This window comes from Urtica dioica, chromosome 2, assembly GCF_054948205.1.
Source record: "Urtica dioica subsp. dioica isolate 48M chromosome 2, U.dioica_male_clone48M_v1_H2, whole genome shotgun sequence".
NCBI lineage: Eukaryota > Viridiplantae > Streptophyta > Magnoliopsida > Rosales > Urticaceae > Urtica > Urtica dioica.
This window is the reverse complement of record NC_142757.1, coordinates 46,868,232-46,886,609: the sequence shown is the minus strand read 5'-3', so window position 1 is coordinate 46,886,609 and position 18,378 is coordinate 46,868,232. Positions and strand designations below refer to the sequence as shown.

General features: G+C 35.0%; 2 protein-coding genes and 1 long non-coding RNA gene across 3 annotated transcripts; all 3 read left to right on the top strand.

The window, feature by feature from the left end:
- The first annotated feature begins 5,108 nt into the window (after window positions 1-5,108).
- Window positions 5,109-6,010, top strand: LOC149405061 (uncharacterized). Its single transcript, XR_016294066.1, has 4 exons — window positions 5,109-5,227; window positions 5,340-5,467; window positions 5,653-5,712; window positions 5,824-6,010. It is a non-coding gene; the product is annotated as an uncharacterized LOC149405061 (long non-coding RNA).
- Window positions 6,011-6,849: 839 nt separating this feature from the next.
- LOC149405060 (uncharacterized) lies at window positions 6,850-13,426 on the top strand. The gene is made up of 4 exons (XM_089607758.1): window positions 6,850-7,387; window positions 7,496-10,854; window positions 12,144-12,220; window positions 13,351-13,426. Exons 1-4 carry the CDS (start codon window positions 6,850-6,852, stop codon window positions 13,424-13,426), a joined length of 4,050 nt encoding a protein of 1,349 aa, XP_089463884.1.
- On the top strand, window positions 10,309-16,974 carry LOC149405059 (replication protein A 70 kDa DNA-binding subunit D-like). Its single transcript, XM_089601850.1, has 16 exons — window positions 10,309-10,854; window positions 10,972-11,104; window positions 11,528-11,566; window positions 11,670-11,708; window positions 11,959-12,035; window positions 12,968-13,063; window positions 13,351-13,496; window positions 13,896-14,001; window positions 14,417-14,573; window positions 14,651-14,921; window positions 15,008-15,107; window positions 15,210-15,334; window positions 15,427-15,508; window positions 15,619-15,751; window positions 15,833-16,215; window positions 16,295-16,974. The coding sequence occupies exons 8-15, from the start codon at window positions 13,988-13,990 to the stop codon at window positions 15,992-15,994; spliced, it is 1,044 nt and encodes a 347-aa protein (XP_089457976.1). The 5' UTR covers window positions 10,309-10,854; window positions 10,972-11,104; window positions 11,528-11,566; window positions 11,670-11,708; window positions 11,959-12,035; window positions 12,968-13,063; window positions 13,351-13,496; window positions 13,896-13,987; the 3' UTR covers window positions 15,995-16,215; window positions 16,295-16,974.
- The last annotated feature ends 1,404 nt before the right edge of the window (window positions 16,975-18,378 follow it).

Sequence of the window (18,378 nt, the reverse complement as noted above, 5' to 3'; positions counted from 1 at the left end):
AATTGGGATAATCGATTTTCTTATGTTCTATCAATCCGATACAATAAAAGTTTTAGTTTTTAAATTTAAAACTTTTAGTTTTAAAATTTAAAGCTCAAATCACTGGTAAATTCAAACTAAACCAAACTATAAATAATCGGATTGGTTTTTTCGGATGACATATATATGTTACATCTAATACCATATGTCTTTTCTTAAAAAGTTTACGTATTAAAATAAAATTACCCATACTTTTAAAAATTAAATCTTGTATATGCAATTAATTGAGTATAATGAGTATTGTTTAATTTAATTGTAATATTATTAGAAAAATAATATAATATTTTATGTATCAATAGTTCATATAAAATATTTACAATCTTAAACAAAATTAAAATATTAACGTCACCAGGTTATTCTGGTTCAACTCAATCTCACAAATATATATATATATATATATATATATATATATATTAAAAAAAAAAAACAAACAAACTAACCCGAAACACTTGCTATTTGGGTTGGTTGCAACCCAAGCTTCTTCGACTATTATTGGAGGGGTTTGATTTGGTTAATCGGGTTGTTTGCTTTGGAAATTCTTGTGAACAACCCTAATCTTAAATAAAAGAAACAAAAAACAAAAATTTAATTTTAGTTTGAAATTTTGACGCAAATGTTACAAAGCTCGTGTCAATTTACCAAAAATCAATTAAAACTCAAATTTTGAAAATTATATTAATGAATGTGTTAGAAACGGTAATATCCTTTATAATTATGTGATAGATCAGTTGCAAAATACATAATTTCATGATAAAATGGTCACAAAATTATGTATTTCGTGACCAATTTAAAATTTCTATGACAAATCGGTCGTAAAATAAGAAAACGATCGTGAAATGATATTTTTGTTAAAAAATAATTATATATATATACATTGATTTTAACAAAAGAATTGTCAAATTTTGAGTTTTGGTTGATTTTGGTTAAATAGCATGAGTTTAATAATATTTGTGCAGTGCCTACTATGTAAAGATTGCAGAACACGAAAAATATTCTCTTCAACGATCTTATGGATAAAAATTAAAATGAATGGGAAAAGTAAAAAACAAAAGAAATCATCACTCGTGCAAACTAATGTTAGAACTCATATTTTATAATGTACATTTGTTGTTTTTTTACTCAAGTTACAATTAAACATATACAACTGTAAAGTATGCATTGCTAGTGATACAATTTTAGATATATTCCCCAAATATGTAAAAAGTTGGGGAACAAAACTTCTAAAAGTTTCCCACTTTTTAAGAGTAAATTCCAGATGTTGTTTTATTAGAAGACAAATTTACAAATAAAAACAAAGCAAACTCATATAATGTGTAGTCAGCTATGGCTAGTTAAAGACTTCTATGGTTCGAGAAAGACTGTTCCCGATGACGGTCTAGTGTGAGTCGTCAACGACAATGGTCCGATAAAGATTTTCGGTAGATGATGATGTGGTGTGGTTCATCATCACTAACATTGACGTCAATAGTGGATTTGGATCTGTTAGCTTGGGATATGTCAACGTTTGACGTAGACGGAGTCAAGCTGGCTTCTCGGACGGGAGTCCCACGGAAGGAACGGCTTCCGCACGTGAAGTGGGCCTCGCGGAAGTACCGTCTGCCGCGTGGCATGGAAATGGCAGTTTTCTTCCGCGTGGCACATGGAAATGGCAGGGGCTGTTGGCAGGTGTCGGAAGGCATATTACCATTGGATTGACTGAGGATATGTGTGTGTGTGTAACGTGTATATATGGCAGGGGCTGTAGTACTTGTTAGTTTTTATTACTCATTGAATTAAAAAAAAAACAGCGCATCAATGTATATTCTATACCGATATTACAGCAACAAAAGAACAAGAACAAAAAATTGTACCTAATAATTATTAATAAAGATGAAATTTAATTTACATATCTATACTTTTTTTTTATAAAAAATTAACAGTTTAGTCCATTTCATTTACCATTTTTTAAAAAAATTAACAGTTTAATCCATTTCATTTACCATTTAAATTTAATTTTTTTATTTTTTTTAATTCCTTATTGGAAGTTAATGGAAATATGGATTTCCATTAAACTTAACGGAAATTCTATTTCCAATAAGCAATGGAAGGCATCAAAATGCCTAATGGAAATACCATTTCCAATAAGAAATGAAAGGTGGCTTATTGGAAATGGAATTTCCATTTCCTTCCAATAGCCAGGATGAAGACGGAGTTTCCGAGATTGCACAGTGACTATTGTTTCTGAATTCTTAATTCCTTGATTGCTTATATCGTTGTCTCTCATTTCCATATTCTTCGTACAAAGTTGAACTATTTTTGATGAGATCTAATTATGTTTTTTCTTCAAAACTATTGTGTATAGCAATTTTTATGTTGCTTACGTGGTTTCTATTTTGTCTCATATTGAAGACGTATTGTACGCGTTTCAGTCTCTCATTAGGCGATTATTGTTAAATTTTTGCATATCCATACCATAGATAATAAGAATCTACGGTACTTAAACTGCTATCCAGAGTCTGCCACCTGGCACTATCTTTGCGCGACACGTGGCGAAATCCCTGGGTAACACGTGGCTCTATTTTGGTCAACACTTTTCCGACCTTCTATCTTCTCTACTTGATTTTCTTCTCATATCTTCTCGATTTTCTTCTCCCACTCTCCATCTTGCTCTCTCTCAGCTCAGCGTTGAAGCCACCTCCGAACCGACCCCCACCGTCCTCTGACCGGTAAGTTTATCCCTCCATCTTTCTTACTTTCTCTGTCTTCATCACTCTCTTTCTCTCACTGTTGAGTATGTGTGTGTATGTGTGTGTGTGTATGTTCGTGTATGTGTGTATGTCGATGTGATGTGTCTTCTCTTCTCTTCTATTTCAGTGTGTGCATATTTGTTTAGTGTCATTTTTTCTGTATGATTTAGTGTTAGATTTTAGATTCATCAATGTGTGTTGTGTTTAATTTTTTTTTTAATTCTTTTCAGGCTAACCTGGGCGTTGCCGTCCCTTTGATGCTCTAGCCTCTGCTGTCCGTAAGTTGTTGTGTATATGTGCCATTGGTTTTTATGTGCTGAACTGGGATTATGTATTGAATTGTGTATTGTGACACTCTAATTTTTCAGAGGTGCAGGCATTTTGAGATTGGTGGAGACAAGAAAGGGAAGGGAACACATCTTTGTTCCAAGTGCACAAGGTTTTTGTAAGTCTTAAAAAAAATCTCATACAGAAAACTGTTTACTTTTTTAATCTCTCTGAATGTCATATTTGTATATGACCCTGTTAGCTTTTAAGCTTTTTTCGCAGCCATGACTATCTATCTTTTTCTTGGTTCAGCATTTTAAATGGAATTGAAACTGCTATTTTCATAGCTAAAATGCCTTTGATCTTCATAACTTGCTCTGAAAAACATACTAGAGAAGTCTGAGTTATATTTAAAAATAGCTACAATAAGTTACTGTCGATAATAACTGTGCCTATGGGCTAATTATACTTAAAAGTATTGCCTTGCCTATACTGCATAATACTCTGAGTTATATTTTTTCTCACTCCCCCACTGTAATTTTGAGATTCGGAATTTATCCATACCATAGATCTGCAACACATTTATTTATTTTATCTTAAATTTTTGCTCACAGACATAGTATCGAGTACATGGCGGGCTGTTATTTTTTCGTTGTTTCTTGTTGTTGGTTTATTTATATGTGGGTTAGTATTATCGATTTTGAACTTATAGCTTACTGATGCCTTCTTGTTCTTTTTTGCAGATGATCTTGTTGGCCTTGGATTTCATTCAAAACGACTGAAATTCAACGACTCTTTGCGCCGAAATCTGCTAGATGAGGTAAGTTTTCTTTAAAATACTTGATGTTACGTCTTGCCTTTTTCTTTTTTCGCACACTTAACGTCAAAATGCCAATGATATTACAATTTTTTGTCTCAAACGCTCAGCAATTGGTCTGGTCGAGTAAGGAAAAGCATATATGATATACAATTTAACCAAATATTTAGAACTAACATATACCTTAGTGGACGAAATATTCTGTAATAACTGCTAGCTATCTTCCTCACATAGAAGTTCCAAATTCGATATCTGACATGAAAATCACAACAGATGTATTGATTAGTATATTAATACAAGCATTATAACTGGATTACAGAAATAGTTCACAAACAAATACTTTTGACCTTGCTGGCGAAGCTGCATTGATTTCTTCAATCAAGACCTTAGCCTCCTCAGCAAATTCTTGGGCAAGGAAAAATTGCTTGTTGAGAATCTTAACTGGCATATCAAAATCTACAACAAAAGAAACCTTAACCACTCGCAAATAAATAACACTCAGCAGTTCATTGATAATTACAAAGTCAACTCTGTCTATGCCAGCACGTTTTTTTATGTCACCACATTTTCATTTTCTTGTTCAGCCCATCTACGAGCTTCAGCCAAACTTTTAGCCATATTCCCCACCTACATCCAGAAGTAACAAAGAAATTAGTATAGAAGTTTGCCACTGATACTATTTGAAGAGTAAAGAGTATTATAGAACTCACATAAACTGTTGCGTTTCCTTCAATTCTTGTATATAAATATTTCTCGAACAGGGGCTCTGAAAAATCTTACCAAAGCTCATAAGCCATTGTTCTGCATGTATCAAGCACATGGCGGGCTGTTATCTTTGCGTTGTTTCTTGTTGTTGGTTTATATGTGGGTGGGTATTATCGATTTTGAACTTATTGCTTACTGATGCCTTCTTCTTCTTTTTCGCTGATAATCTTGTTGGCCTTGGATTTCATTCAAAACCACTTAAATTCAACGACTCTTTGCGCCGAAATCTGCTAGATGAGGTATCTTATCTTTAAAATACTTGATATTACGTCTTGCCTTTTTTTTTTCGCACACTTTACGCTAAATATAGAAGAACTCAGGCTGTCAGAAGATGCACGGAAAAAGAAAAGAAAGAGTCGATCGAAAGATCATTCAATTATTAATGACTGTGCTATTCCACTTGTTACTACGTCTATTACATCTAACATCAATACTACATGTCCTACTACTGAAATACTTGGTTGTCGTGACTTACCTTATTCAGCCGACTGGGTTTCGCAAAAAACTGAAAAGGGTCGTCGTGCCGCTGTCGCACGGAATGAGCGGGCGTTTTTATTAAATGAAAAAAGAAATAAGAAACGTCAGCTTGACTTGCCTCATTCGTCTGACTCAGGTATGGTTACCTAATAAATCATCATTTTATTGATCCTTTTTAAAAAATACCTTCTGGTTATTATATCTTGTGTATTGTCTTGATTATATCTGTTTTTTTTTTTCATTATCAGACGTAATTCCACAAAATTCCAATTACGAAGAACTTGCTCGTGCGGCTAGCGCGCGGAAGAAGAGGACCTTGTTGTTAAATGAAAAAAAAAAAAACGTCAACTTCTATTGTGCACCGCTGCTGACTCCGGTATGATTACCTAATAAATCTTGAATTTTTATCCTTTTTTAATATCTTGTTATTATTATCTTCTGTGTATACATACAGTTAATTTTTTTCAAAACTTCGGCTTCTATAGTTCTCTTAGAAACTGAGTACTCTTTTCTGCAACTAAACTTCTTTGTTTTTGCTACTTTTTCTTATATTTTTTGCAGATACAGTTCATGATATCAGCAATTGCACAGTCTCGCATTCTGGCAAGGTTGCTGACTCGGGTATGGTTACCTAATAAATCATCATTTTGTTGATCCTTTTTTAAAAAATATCTTCTTGTTATTATATCTTGTGTATTGTCTTGATTATATTAATCTACTTTTTTTTATCAGATGTGATTCCACAAAATTCCGATTCCGAAAAACTTGCTTGTGCGGCTAACGCGCGGAAGAAGAGGACCTTGTTAAATGGAAAAAGAAATAAAAAACGTCAACTTCTTTTGTGCACGGCTGCTGACTCCGGTATGATTACGTAATAAATCTTGAAATTTTATCCTTTTTATAATATCTTGTTATTATTATCTCCTGTGTATTGTCTTGGTTAATTTTTTTTTTATTATTATTAGAATTATAGAGACTAAAGTATAAGCAATTCCTTTCTTAATCTAGAAACGTGCTTTTAATATTTGTTATGAATAAAAATCTGGTTTTGTCACTGGCATTTAAACTATTTAATATGAAGTCATGTGATTCTAATCATATAACTCATCGAATTATTAAATCAAGCTTCGTTGTGGTTTTAAAAGTTAATATCTTGTTATTATTATCTCCTGTGTATTGTCTTGCTTAATTTTTTTTATTATCAGAATTAATGTAACAATCATTTATACTTTTGACCTCTATATATACACGTATTTGTAATTTCAACTTATATTGCATACGTAATGTATTTAAAGTCTACAACTTAGCCTCACTAACATTCTTATGTGCCTCGCCTAACATCTTTCCTTTTAAGTAGTTTGCTCATCTTCTTCCCAAATTACCCAACCGAAAAAAAACAAAAGGAGAAGGACAGGTGGCTCTGAATTGAATATGATTCCTGTGAGTTCTAGCAACCTTGAGCAGCCAACTGTTTGTGCGTTTTGTGGAGCGTTATTACTTCAGTTTGAAAGTAAGGTCTTTTGTTGCTCCAATGGAACTGTTACTTTGAAACTTAACGATGTACCTAATCAATTGTATGACTTATTCATATCTCCAACCGAGGAAGCACGCCAGTTCAAAAGATTCGCTCGAGTTTATAATAGTAGCTTCGCTTTCACTTCACTTGGGGTTAACTACGATAAAAAGTTGTGTGCAAAGAATAAAGGCATATATACTTTTCGAGTCCAAGGGCAAGTTCATCATACTATTAAGCAACTTATGCCAAAGAACGAACCTCCATCCTTTCTGCAACTGTACTTCTATGACACAGAGCATGAATTGGAAAATCGGTTACAGTTCTCCGATTGCTTGACCGTGGAGTTTCTTGCCAAGATACGTGATGTGCTGCAAATTAATCCATATTGTCAATTTTTTCGCAGTCTTAAAGATGCTCCAGACTTAGCGGATCTGAAAATCTCCATACGCTGTGATCCCGGGCTTGATCAAAGAGTTTACAATGCCCCTTCTGCATCTCAAGTTGCTGCCTTATGGGTTGACGAAGACTCGACTAACAGTGAGAGACTTCATGATATTCTTGTTTCAGCTCGCACCGGGGAAAATTATAGAATCAACTATTTTTTTGGGTGTTATGATCCTCTTCAATATCCTTTATTGTTCCCTCATGGAGATGCCGGTTGGCATAAGGGCATCAGTAGAGCTGAAAGAAGTGGAAATCGCAGAAACATTACTCATTCGTCTCTTCCTCATATGAACGAAATGGGTTCGATAGACGAGCTAATAGCAAACGAAACAGCAGGTATGATTGTTATGTGCATATTTAATATTCCAAACTTTTATGAACTTACTTTACAATATCTTTATTTGTTAACGTTATAATATTTTTATACACTGTTTTTTCTTTCAGCTCTAGCGAGTAATACAAGAGCTTCGGTTTCTTGTCGGGAGTACTACTGCTACAAGTTGCAAGTAAGGCCTTCGCAAAAGTCTTTGTTGCTGCATTCTGGTCGTTTGTTGCAGCAATACGTGGTTGACATGTACGTCAAAGTTGAGACGCAGAGGCTAGATTACTTTCGGCATAAACAAAGCGAAATCCGAGCAGATCTTTACCGCGGTATCGTAGATAGCTTGGGGATGGGTCGATCCAAGGGTCAAGATACTGGTAAAAGGGTTATTTTACCTGCTACGTTTACAGGTGGCCCGCGAGATATGCGCAGACGGTATATGGATGCTATGACATTAGTTCAAAGATTTGGAAAACCAGATGTGTTTTTGACAATGACATGTAATCCGAATTGGCCAGAGATCAAAGAGCAATTGGGAAGTACTGATTTAGCTCAAGATAGACCAGATTTATTATCTCGTGTCTTTAGAGCTAAAGTTGAGGAGTTGAAAGTTGATTTGATTAAGAGACGCATTTTTGGACCCGTCGCTGCGTATGTATACGTGATTGAGTTTCAGAAGAGAGGTCTTCCACATGCTCATTTCTTACTGATTCTCCAACAAAATTCAAAGCTTTCAAGTCCCGAAGACTACGATAATATTGTTTCTGCAGAAATCCCGAACCAAGAACAGCATCCTCATTTATACTCTCTTGTTGCAAAACACATGATGCATGGTCCTTGTGGCAATTTGAATCCAGGAAACGTCTGCATGAAACGTGATGGAAAATGCAAAAGTGGCTATCCAAAGTCATTTTGTTCTCATACGCAGAAGACTAAGGATGCTTATCCGATCTACCGCCGCCGAGATGATAGTCGGAAGCTTCGAATTCGTGGCCATTACTTAAACAATAGGTGGGTTGTTCCTTATAATCCTTATCTATTAGGAAAGTTTGATTGCCACATGAACGTAGAAGTTTGTTGTACCATCAAGGCTGTTAAATATCTCTACAAGTATGTGTACAAAGGCCATGATCGAGTGTGCTTCGATGTTGGCCAAAATTTTGAACCTGACAGATTGAATGAAATAGATGTCTTCCAAACAGCTAGATGGGTTTCTCCGCCCGAAGCAACATGGAGGCTCTTTGGTTTTACTGTAAGTGAAATGCATCCTCATATTTGCTCATTACAGCTCCACATCCCAGAAGGCCAATATGTAACGTTTGACGACGGCACTGATCTTCGCTCGCTGGTTGATGATGAAATGACTAAAAGGACAATGCTCACTGAATTTTTTCAAATGAATCAAAATGATGGAAAGGCAAAAACTTTGTTATATAGAGAATTTCCCGAGCACTTTGTTTGGAATAAGCGGGAAAAAATGTGGACTGAAAGGAAAAAAAAAACGGCCATCGGAAGAGTAGTTATGGCAAGCATTACTGAGGGAGAACGGTACTATATGCGCTTGCTACTGAATCACGTTACAGGACCAACGTCATTTGACAATCTAAAAACTGTAAATGGAGTTCAAACTACTACGTTTCGAGAAGCTGCTTTGTTGCATGGACTTCTTGATGGGGATGATAGTTATGAAGTATGTTTAAGGGAAGCTTCTCTATACCAAATGCCATGTGCTCTCCGCAGATTGTTTGCAACAATTCTTGTGTTCTGCAGTCCTCGTGACCCGCGGCTATTGTGGGTACTTTTCAAAGAATCGATGTGCGAAGACTATGCCAATGTTCATTCAGACCATCACGCAACAGAAGTTCGTGCGTTACAGAGCATCAACTCTATTCTTGAACCAATGGGAAAAAATGTGAACGATTATTTTCTCGTCGATTTTCAGGTTGATTCTGAATTTATTGACAATCCATCAAAGCTTATTTCAGAGGAAATGGAAATATGCATTTCGGAGGATGATATACATGCTATGGATAAATTGAATAGAGAGCAAAATTATGCATTTGACCAGATTATGCACAAAGTTTCTACGGAGGAGTCAGCTTTGTTTTTCATTGATGGTCCTGGTGGGACAGGAAAAACCTTCTTATACCGTGCATTGCTCACTGCTGTCAGGTCTAGGAACAAGATTGCCCTTGCAACTGCATCATCTGGGGTTGCAGCAGGTATATTGCCAGGTGGACGAACTGCTCATTCTAGATTTCGGATCCCGTTGCAAGTAGATGCCACCTCTAATTGCGGTGTGACGAAACAATCGCCTCTTGCTGAGCTGTTCAAATTATCGAAGTTAATAATATGGGACGAAGCTCCGATGATGCACCGGCAAGCAATTGAAGTTGTTGATCGAATGTTGCGAGACGTGTGTGACTCTCCTTTACCTTTTGGTGGAAAAGTAGTTGTTCTAGGGGGTGATTTCCGCCAAGTGTTGCCGGTTGTGACAAAAGGTACTAAAAAAGATATTATAAATGCTAGCCTCGTTCATTCGCATTTGTGGAAATCATTTATCAAGGTCAAGCTGGTTCAGAATATGAGAGCAAGGTTAGATTCTTCTTTTTCAAGTTTCTTGCTCAGAGTTGGAGATGGCCAGGAACCATGTGACGATTCTGGGGAAATTAGTTTGCAAAACAATATGGTCATGCCATTTGTAGACGATGTTACATCTTTAAGCGAATTAATTGATGTAGTTTTTCCGAAGGATAAGTTATATTCTGATCAGCTGCATTTCATAATTAATCGAGTCATTCTAACACCTAAAAATGAATTCGTGGATCGAATAAACAACTTGCTGATGGATCGCTTCCCTGGAGATGTCGTCAAGTATTATAGCTTTGATGAACCCATTGATGCTGTGGACCAAAATTTTACTGAGGATTTCCTCAACACTTTGGTGCCTAACGGAATGCCTCCTCATGAATTGATCTTGAAAGAAAATTGTCCTGTTATGCTTTTACGGAATATCAACTCATCGGAAGGCTTGTGCAACGGAACAAGGTTAATTTGCAAACATTTCGAAAGAAATGTTATTCGTGCAGAAGTGGTTGGTGGTGATTATTCCGGGAAGATAGTTTTCCTGCCGAGGATTCCTTTTATCCCACTTGACACCAGCTCTTCTCCATTTCCTTTCAAGCGTAGACAATTTCCGATACGACCATGTTTTGCCATGACAATTAACAAAGCTCAAGGACAAACTTTGGACTATGTTGGATTGTATTTACCAGAGCCTGTGTTCTCTCACGGACAATTATATGTTGCTTTGTCGAGGGCTAGAACAGCTGATTCTATCAAAGTGCTTATAAAGCCAAATAACGATGAAAGTACTTCTCTTTATTGCACAAAGAACGTTGTTTATCGTGAAGTCTTAACTTCGGCGAATGCGGGTTCTGATTGCATACCTACACCTTCAGATACCCAAGTTGGGACTGATGTGAGTTTTGCTTACATCTTGTTTTTCTTCATTTTTTTTTTAACAAACACACAAGTTGGAAAACTAATATATATGTCAAGTACTTCACATATGCCTCTTTCTTTTTCTCTTGGGCAGGAAGTTTAGAATACGATGTATGGCTCAAAGAAGAGGGAGAGACGCGAGATTGAGTGAGTTTTAGGGTTATGTAACTCAGACACAGAAGAGTCACCACCAGCATCAACAACCCACTATCTACCGTCAAATTCAGGCACGTTTTCTGAATTTTATTTGTTTCTTATTAGTATTATTTTTGTTTTGATGATCAAAGTTTTTTTTTAAAAAAAAAAAAGCAAAAGGATGTTGCTCGATTATGTCTTCTTTTCTTATTATCAGCCGTAATTTCAAACAATTCCAATTACCCACAACTTGCTTGTACGGCTAGCACGCGGAAGAAGAGGATGTTGTTTTTAAATGAAAAAAGAAATAAAAAATGTCCACTTCTATTGTGCATGGCTGCTGACTCCGTTATGCTTACGTAGTAAATTTTTTAAAATTTTTATCCTTTTTTTAAATATCTTGTTATTATTCTCATCGGCCGAACCGCTTCCGGTCCGACATCGGCTGCGCTTTTGCCGCGCCTTCGTGGTTAGTGCTATCCACTCTAATCTCCTTTAACGTTCGTCTTTGACAGCGATTTCGTTGCATTCGCGGCCTAAAAGCCCTCTCCTAGGTGAGTTTTTTTTTTTTAAGTTATTGATGAGTATAGATTATCAGAGAAAGAACCTGGTTCTTAATCGACGGCAAATAATGTTTTCATTACAATTTCCTCGTAGGACTCCGACGAACGAAGCACTGACGCAACTCCCAGTCTGGTGCATCTTTTCTTTTCAACTATATATTTTTTTTCTTTCAAATAGTTGCTGTTAATTTATAAACCAGGGACATATGCAGAGAGCATATATATTAGGGACACAGCTAATATGGACTTTTTTTTATGCAAATAATAATTATAATAATTAAACAACAATAAAGAAAATAAAACTCATGCTTGTTTAAGACAACGGTACCAAGATTTGAAAGTCGCATTAGCTGAGGATGTTGTATTGATATGCCTTCGACCAGGTTTACAAGATTTTTCAATACGTCAAGTCATATCAGAGAGAAAATCAACTCAATCCCATGCCCATAATGCTGTGTGGGTGAGTTTCTAATATTCCATTAATTTTCAACTATTATCTCATTCAACATGTTATGTACTTTGACTGCTGTAAACTGGAGTCATTTGAACTGGGGGGAAATTAAACTAGGTAGAATTGTACCTTGGCAGAGATCATGGTCTAAGTGACGGGATAATAGTGGTCTCTGCCCCCAACAGAAGTGAATGGTGTGTCGTTTGATTTATTGAAATGAATGTCAATATATTGACATGAATGTCAATAAATTGACATGAATGTCAATAAATTGACATTGTCAATTTATTGACATTCATGTCAATTTATTGACATTCATGTCAATATATTGACATTCATGTCAATTTATTGACATTCATGTCAATTTATTGACATTCATGTCAATTTATTGACATTCATGTCAATTAGGTCTTTGATCAGAAGTTTTTAAATTGTCATTTATGTCAATAAATTGACATTCATGTCAATATATTGACAAATATGTCAAGAAATTGACAATTTATTGACATATTTGTCTAGAAATTCTCATATATTATAAATTCTCATTATAATATAAATTCTCAATATATTGACATTCATGTGAATATAATATAAATGTATCAGAGATATGCTGTCCAGCGATCCTTATGTTGTTTTGACTCTTGGTCAACAGGTTTGTTGTTTCTCTTTTTGTCTTCCTGTCCCTGAGAATCATATAAATAGAAGTACTGCCCGCATTTGAAGTCCCTTTAGTGATTGCCATGAAAAAAGAAACATCCATTTTGGAGAAATATTTTTGCATTAGGATTAAATTTCAATATTAGTTTGATTTGTTTGCTCCTCCGGCTTCAGAGCTTGATGTCCCTAAATGTCTTCTTAGCATAGTTTTACATTTAGATGATCAATTGATGCAAAAAAAAAAAAAATGAATTGGTGATGATCAAGTGTTGTTGTTATTCTAGACCGTTCAAACAATCGTGATCAAAAGCAATTTGAATCCAGTATGGACCGAGGAACTCATGCTATCAGTTCCTCAGCATTTCAGAGCCTTAAAGTTGGTAAGCAAATTTATTTATTTATTTTTAAATAGTAGTGGAAAAAGAAATTATTATTCTAACGAGTAAGCGCCTTAATTATTTGTTTATGCATACAAACAATGTGATTAGATACCATTGAACAAATTGATGTTCAATATTCATTGATAAAATAGTCTGAAGGACAAGATTAATGGGTATTTGAGACACCACTTACAGTAAAAAAAATATCATAGTTAAAGTTGTGGGGTGATGAAGAAAATCATTTATGGCAATCTTAAAACGCAATATGGTTTTCGGTGTGGACACAGGGTTTTCAATCACGACACGTTTTCGGCGGATGACATAATGGGAGAGGCGGAGACGGAAAAGTCAAACAAGAGTTGACCCTCAAGCTCCAGAATGTCGAGTCCGGAGAAATAGAGCTAGAACTCGAGTGGATGCCTCTCGACCAGTAGTAAGCACTTGACTCCATATCCTTCTATAGGTCTTCTGCTGATTTTCGGACCAAAAATGCATTTTTTTTAAGTTTACCTAAAAGCTGTTGGTCTAGGAGTGTTATATTTAGTATCACTATTTTATCAAAAACGTTTTGCTGACTAGGAGTGTTATATTTATTTAGTATTGCTATTTATCATAATTGTGTGCTATCTTTGATGATCAATTTGCTACTTTTCATAGTTTAGTTACATTCACATAAGGGATGTTACTGTTGTTGGTTAGTTCTAATATATTTATTGTCATGTCACTTCAATCAATTAGAATACCAAGAGTCAATCAATTAGAATACCAAGAGGCACCAAAGTAGACATCAGAGTAGAATATTAATAGACAGTATGTTTGTTTTATTACACAGCTTCTTCTATAAATACACAAGTCCAGCTCCATCTAAATACCCCTTCTAATACCAATTTCAGCTAAAATAGTATCTTCTCTTCTGCTCTCCACATGATGACTTCAAGGTTAGTATCTTCTTCTTCAAATTTTAATATTCACAAACAATAACACATGTACTGTGATGCTTACTTGAAACTGTTCAAGTAGTATAGCTTATGAATTCTATATCCATTTTTTATGAGCTTTAAAATATATGGTTCTGAAACAAGTAAAACATATTTATTTTAATCAATTTTTTACTTCAACGTTAGTATCTTTTTCCTCATATTTTAATATTCACAAACAATAAGACATACTGTGATGCTTACTGAAAATTGTTTAATTAGTATAGCTTATGAATTCTATATCCATTTTTGATCCATTAGTATAGATTATGAATTCTATATCCATTAGTATAGCTTATGGTTCTGGAACAGTAAAAACAATTTATTTTAATCATTTTTTTTACATTCTCTTCCATTCTTCTTTGTAAATGTGCAGTTCTGAAACTGCCTCAAAAAAATTTAAGTTGATACCTGAAATACAAAAAGATGAACTGGGCTGGACATCGAAAGTCGTTGTTGCTGAAAAGACAACCCCCCGTTCCTCAACTCGAAGCCCTGTCAAATACCAATCGTTGATCTTAGTAGACCCGCAGGTTTTTCATCTTTCTTAACAAACGTTATTAACGAATATTCTCTGCTATATTTAGCTTCGCTATTGATTTTGTCACAGGGAAACAAAATACGGGCAGTGATATTTGACTCAGCGATTACAGCTTTCCAAAACAAGCTCCAGCTGACTAAAACATATCTCATCTCGAATGCATCTGTTAAGGAAGCAAAGGCAGAGTACAAACAACGACATGACGAGCTGTACTGGACTCTAAATTCACGAACAACAATTCAAGAAGTAGAAGAAAACCATGCAACCTTATTGGAATCAACTTACAACTTCACTCCTTTCTCAGATCTTCAAATTCATATGGACAAAGTGTCACATATTAGTAATACATGCTTACAACCTGTGGTTTTTTTTTTCACTTTCAAAAATCTGTTTCACTGTAACATAATTGACAAAATAAATGTGCAGATATCCTCGCTGCTGCTATAGACATTCGTCCAAAGAGGAAAATCCAGACAAGATCCTCTACCGCTAGCGCAATACAAGAAGTGGTTCTTCTGAATGCAAAGTAAGAATTTGAAACTTCTGAAATTACATATGTAAGTGTGTACTGTACTTGCTGATTGACATAAGTATGAATAATGACTCTTTTGTTATTTCATTACCGGAGGTTTCAAACCATGACGTTAACGATGTGGGATTCTTTCACTACAAATGAATGTGAAACACTCTCAAACATTATTCATAGAAGGCCAATTATTGCTGCCATTCAATTACAAGTTGTTTCTCACAATGGTTAGTTCACCAATAATAAAATCCTTATATGTATGTATCTAAAAATAGCTTTGAGAAATTTGCAATGTTTATATGTGTTTTTTTTATTTCAGGAGCTGTTAGTGTTCAAACGAAACCTACGACATGCTTCGTCATTGAGCCTGAATTCGACATCGCAAAGCAGCTTCGCGGATGGTCTAATTTCTTACACAACACACATGCCACAGATTTTAAATCTATTTTTTCTTTAAGTTCATGTTCTGTTTATTTTTTTTACCTCATCTCTTTCCATTTACTCTAAACAGGATCATCGACAACTCTAAAAAAATTGCTGATCTGATCGACGACAAAAGCTATGACGCTTTATCCATTCCACTTCGTCCTCCTCCTGATGATCAAATTATTCCAATCAGCCATGTGCATGATATGGCTCTGATGGTATGAATGCTTAGACATGTTTTATCATATTTTTTTTAATTTACATATACATATATTAGACATGTTTCCCTTTATCTACAGAGGTCGGCATTTTGGGTGAAGGGCAAGCTAAAAGTTACAGACTTTAAACAACCATTTTGGTACGTTTCTTGCGAAAGATGTCACAGAGCAACTGGATCAGTTTTACAAACCCTGTTCGAATGTCTTTTCTGTGATACTCCACAAGCAAGAGCTATTCCCTGATTCGACCAACTAACTTTCGTATTTCCTTTATACAAATAACGAACACTTCTTGACTCTCTGCGGTAATAAACAAATAACAAATTATTCTACTATGTTCTAGGCCTAGAATTGAAGTGGATATAGAAGACTCAACAGGGCTCATATCAGCTACTCTCTTTGGACAAACTGCTGAAAACATATTCTCATGTCTAGCAACGGACATCGTCAATGCAACATCGATGGTAAGTCACAAAGTTGACCAAACTTCATATTCTTTTAGTACAGCTGTATGACTTATTCATGTTTGTATTTCTTAATTAGGCTCTTAATCAAGCACCTCCACAGTCCTTTTTTGAGCTGCCACACAAGAACAACTTCCTTGTGTATATCAAAGCTCCAAAAAATGATATGCCTACTGCCATGAGAACAAAGTTCACGGTTGTTTTTGCTGCTGAAGAAACTAAAGACATTGGACATGACACTCTGCCCAATATCTCAACATCTGCTGCACTCATCGAACATGAGTCTGAAAAACAAGATAATCCAGTCATTATTCCAACTCAGACAAAAGACGCAGAATCAAATGAACTTTCCGTTCAAAAATCCGTTGAGAAATATAAACTCATATCTACACCATCCCAACCTGAGGCACAACAAAGTGACGGTCACTCCTCCAAGGTCGGTGCTTCTAACCGTGAAGATCTCAACACCAAGCTCAAAAAGAAGCCAAAAATCGAAAAAAAAAAAAAAAAAACAAATTGAAGTGTTACTTTTGTTGAAATCAAACTATGGTTTTTGATGACATACCCTCAAATCACTCTTTGTGATTATAGCTATATTATGTGGGCTGCTTTTGAAGTTTTTTTTTGGATATTGTATTATCTAAATGTTTCTCTTATCAATCTAAATTTTCCAGCCATGTCGAAATCAACTTGTTTGATGTATTTTGAACAACATTTTGAACTTCAAAATGACCAATATATATTTATATGTTCAAGGTATTTAAAGTCTCTGTTATGGCGTCATTTTTCGTATGAGAAAAACGATAATCCAAATGCAAAAACGACAATCAAACGTCATTTTTGTAGATGAACGTCATTTACAAATATATATTAATTGGTAAATGCATACTTTTCCCAAAATTTTCATCAACGGTTTGGATTTCTTCGAACTTGCTCGTTTTCATTTTACGATCATTCGCGCGTAGCGCGTAGCTATTACTAGTATAGATTAAAGAATCATTATTTTATGGTCAACGAACCAAAGTTGTTTTGCGTTATCCATCAACCACTATAAGTATTTTGAAATAGCCGTGAATCTCGGTGTGTTTACTTGTCTTAATTATATTGAAAGTATCCACATAACAAGTGAACACATGATTAACGCATTGTTTTTAAGAATGAAATTTAATTCATTAAACAAGCGTTTATAACTCTAAGTAGGATAAAAAAAAAAAGAATATGAACACCTTACCCCTGCAGTAATGACTAATGAAAATGCACATAGGGTATTGACAATTGTCAGGCTCCGATGAGTTGAAACCAAAAAAAAGTTTTGGCCAATCAAGCACACAAACGAATTGTTTAGAATCACATTTACAATTGATGACATATTGGGATAAAATACTCATACAAGGGAGACTTAATCAAACCATATTCGGACACAATTGGAGGGTAACAATATGATATACAAAGAAACTCATAATTATTGATCAATTACATATATTAATTCTTAAAACAAAACAATAAATAAACGTCCAAACAAAGGTGGCACAAATAAACTGAACAACGCAAGCAAAAACTTGATATCAAAACATAAACTCGGTAGACACTCTTAAATAGGCAGTGACTATGGAAAGTTTGAACAAGGTAAGGAAGCAAAACATCACAAGAGGGAGCGTATGTCACCATATGCTACTTCCACTCATCTTGACTTGAAAACAAATATGACTCCCTTTAATGTCTTCTCCCAAGATATACGTGACAAGCTGTCGAAGAGACCCTCCCTGATATGAACTTGCTTGAGCTCAAATTTTAAGCGGACCGTCTATCGGCAAGGTTTGGAAATAGACGAAGTTTTTGTGCGGAATAAAACTTCGAATTGAGATGGATCGAATGACGCCACGATGGGTTGCGGAATCCCCGTCGATAAATCGGACAAATGCCACAAGAACTCCGAGCAAAAAATTCTTGATAAGTTCTAGAGCTAAGAGAATCCTCTCTAACACACAATCACACAATATTTTATAAATCTTTGAAATCTGCCCTAACACAAGAGCTTAAAATTCTATTTATAATGAAAAAAAAAAAATCCAAAATTCAATGGTCATAATACCAATTGAATGAATAAAACGTAACAACAACAGCAAATTAATAAATGAAAAGAAACCCCCTCCAACGTAAAAA

Bases quoted from the DNA above. Each gene is read 5' to 3' on its own strand.
- LOC149405060 (XM_089607758.1), top strand. From the start codon at position 6,850: ATGCCAAAGAACGAACCTCCATCCTTTCTGCAACTGTACTTCTATGAC. The intron at 7,388-7,495 runs GTATGATTGTTA...TTTTTCTTTCAG, and splicing joins AATAGCAAACGAAACAGCAG to CTCTAGCGAGTAATACAAGA. The intron at 12,221-13,350 runs GTGTGTCGTTTG...GTGTGGACACAG, and splicing joins GCCCCCAACAGAAGTGAATG to GGTTTTCAATCACGACACGT.
- LOC149405059 (XM_089601850.1), top strand. The intron at 14,574-14,650 runs GTTTTTCATCTT...ATTTTGTCACAG, and splicing joins TGATCTTAGTAGACCCGCAG to GGAAACAAAATACGGGCAGT. The intron at 15,335-15,426 runs GTTAGTTCACCA...TTTTTATTTCAG, and splicing joins ACAAGTTGTTTCTCACAATG to GAGCTGTTAGTGTTCAAACG.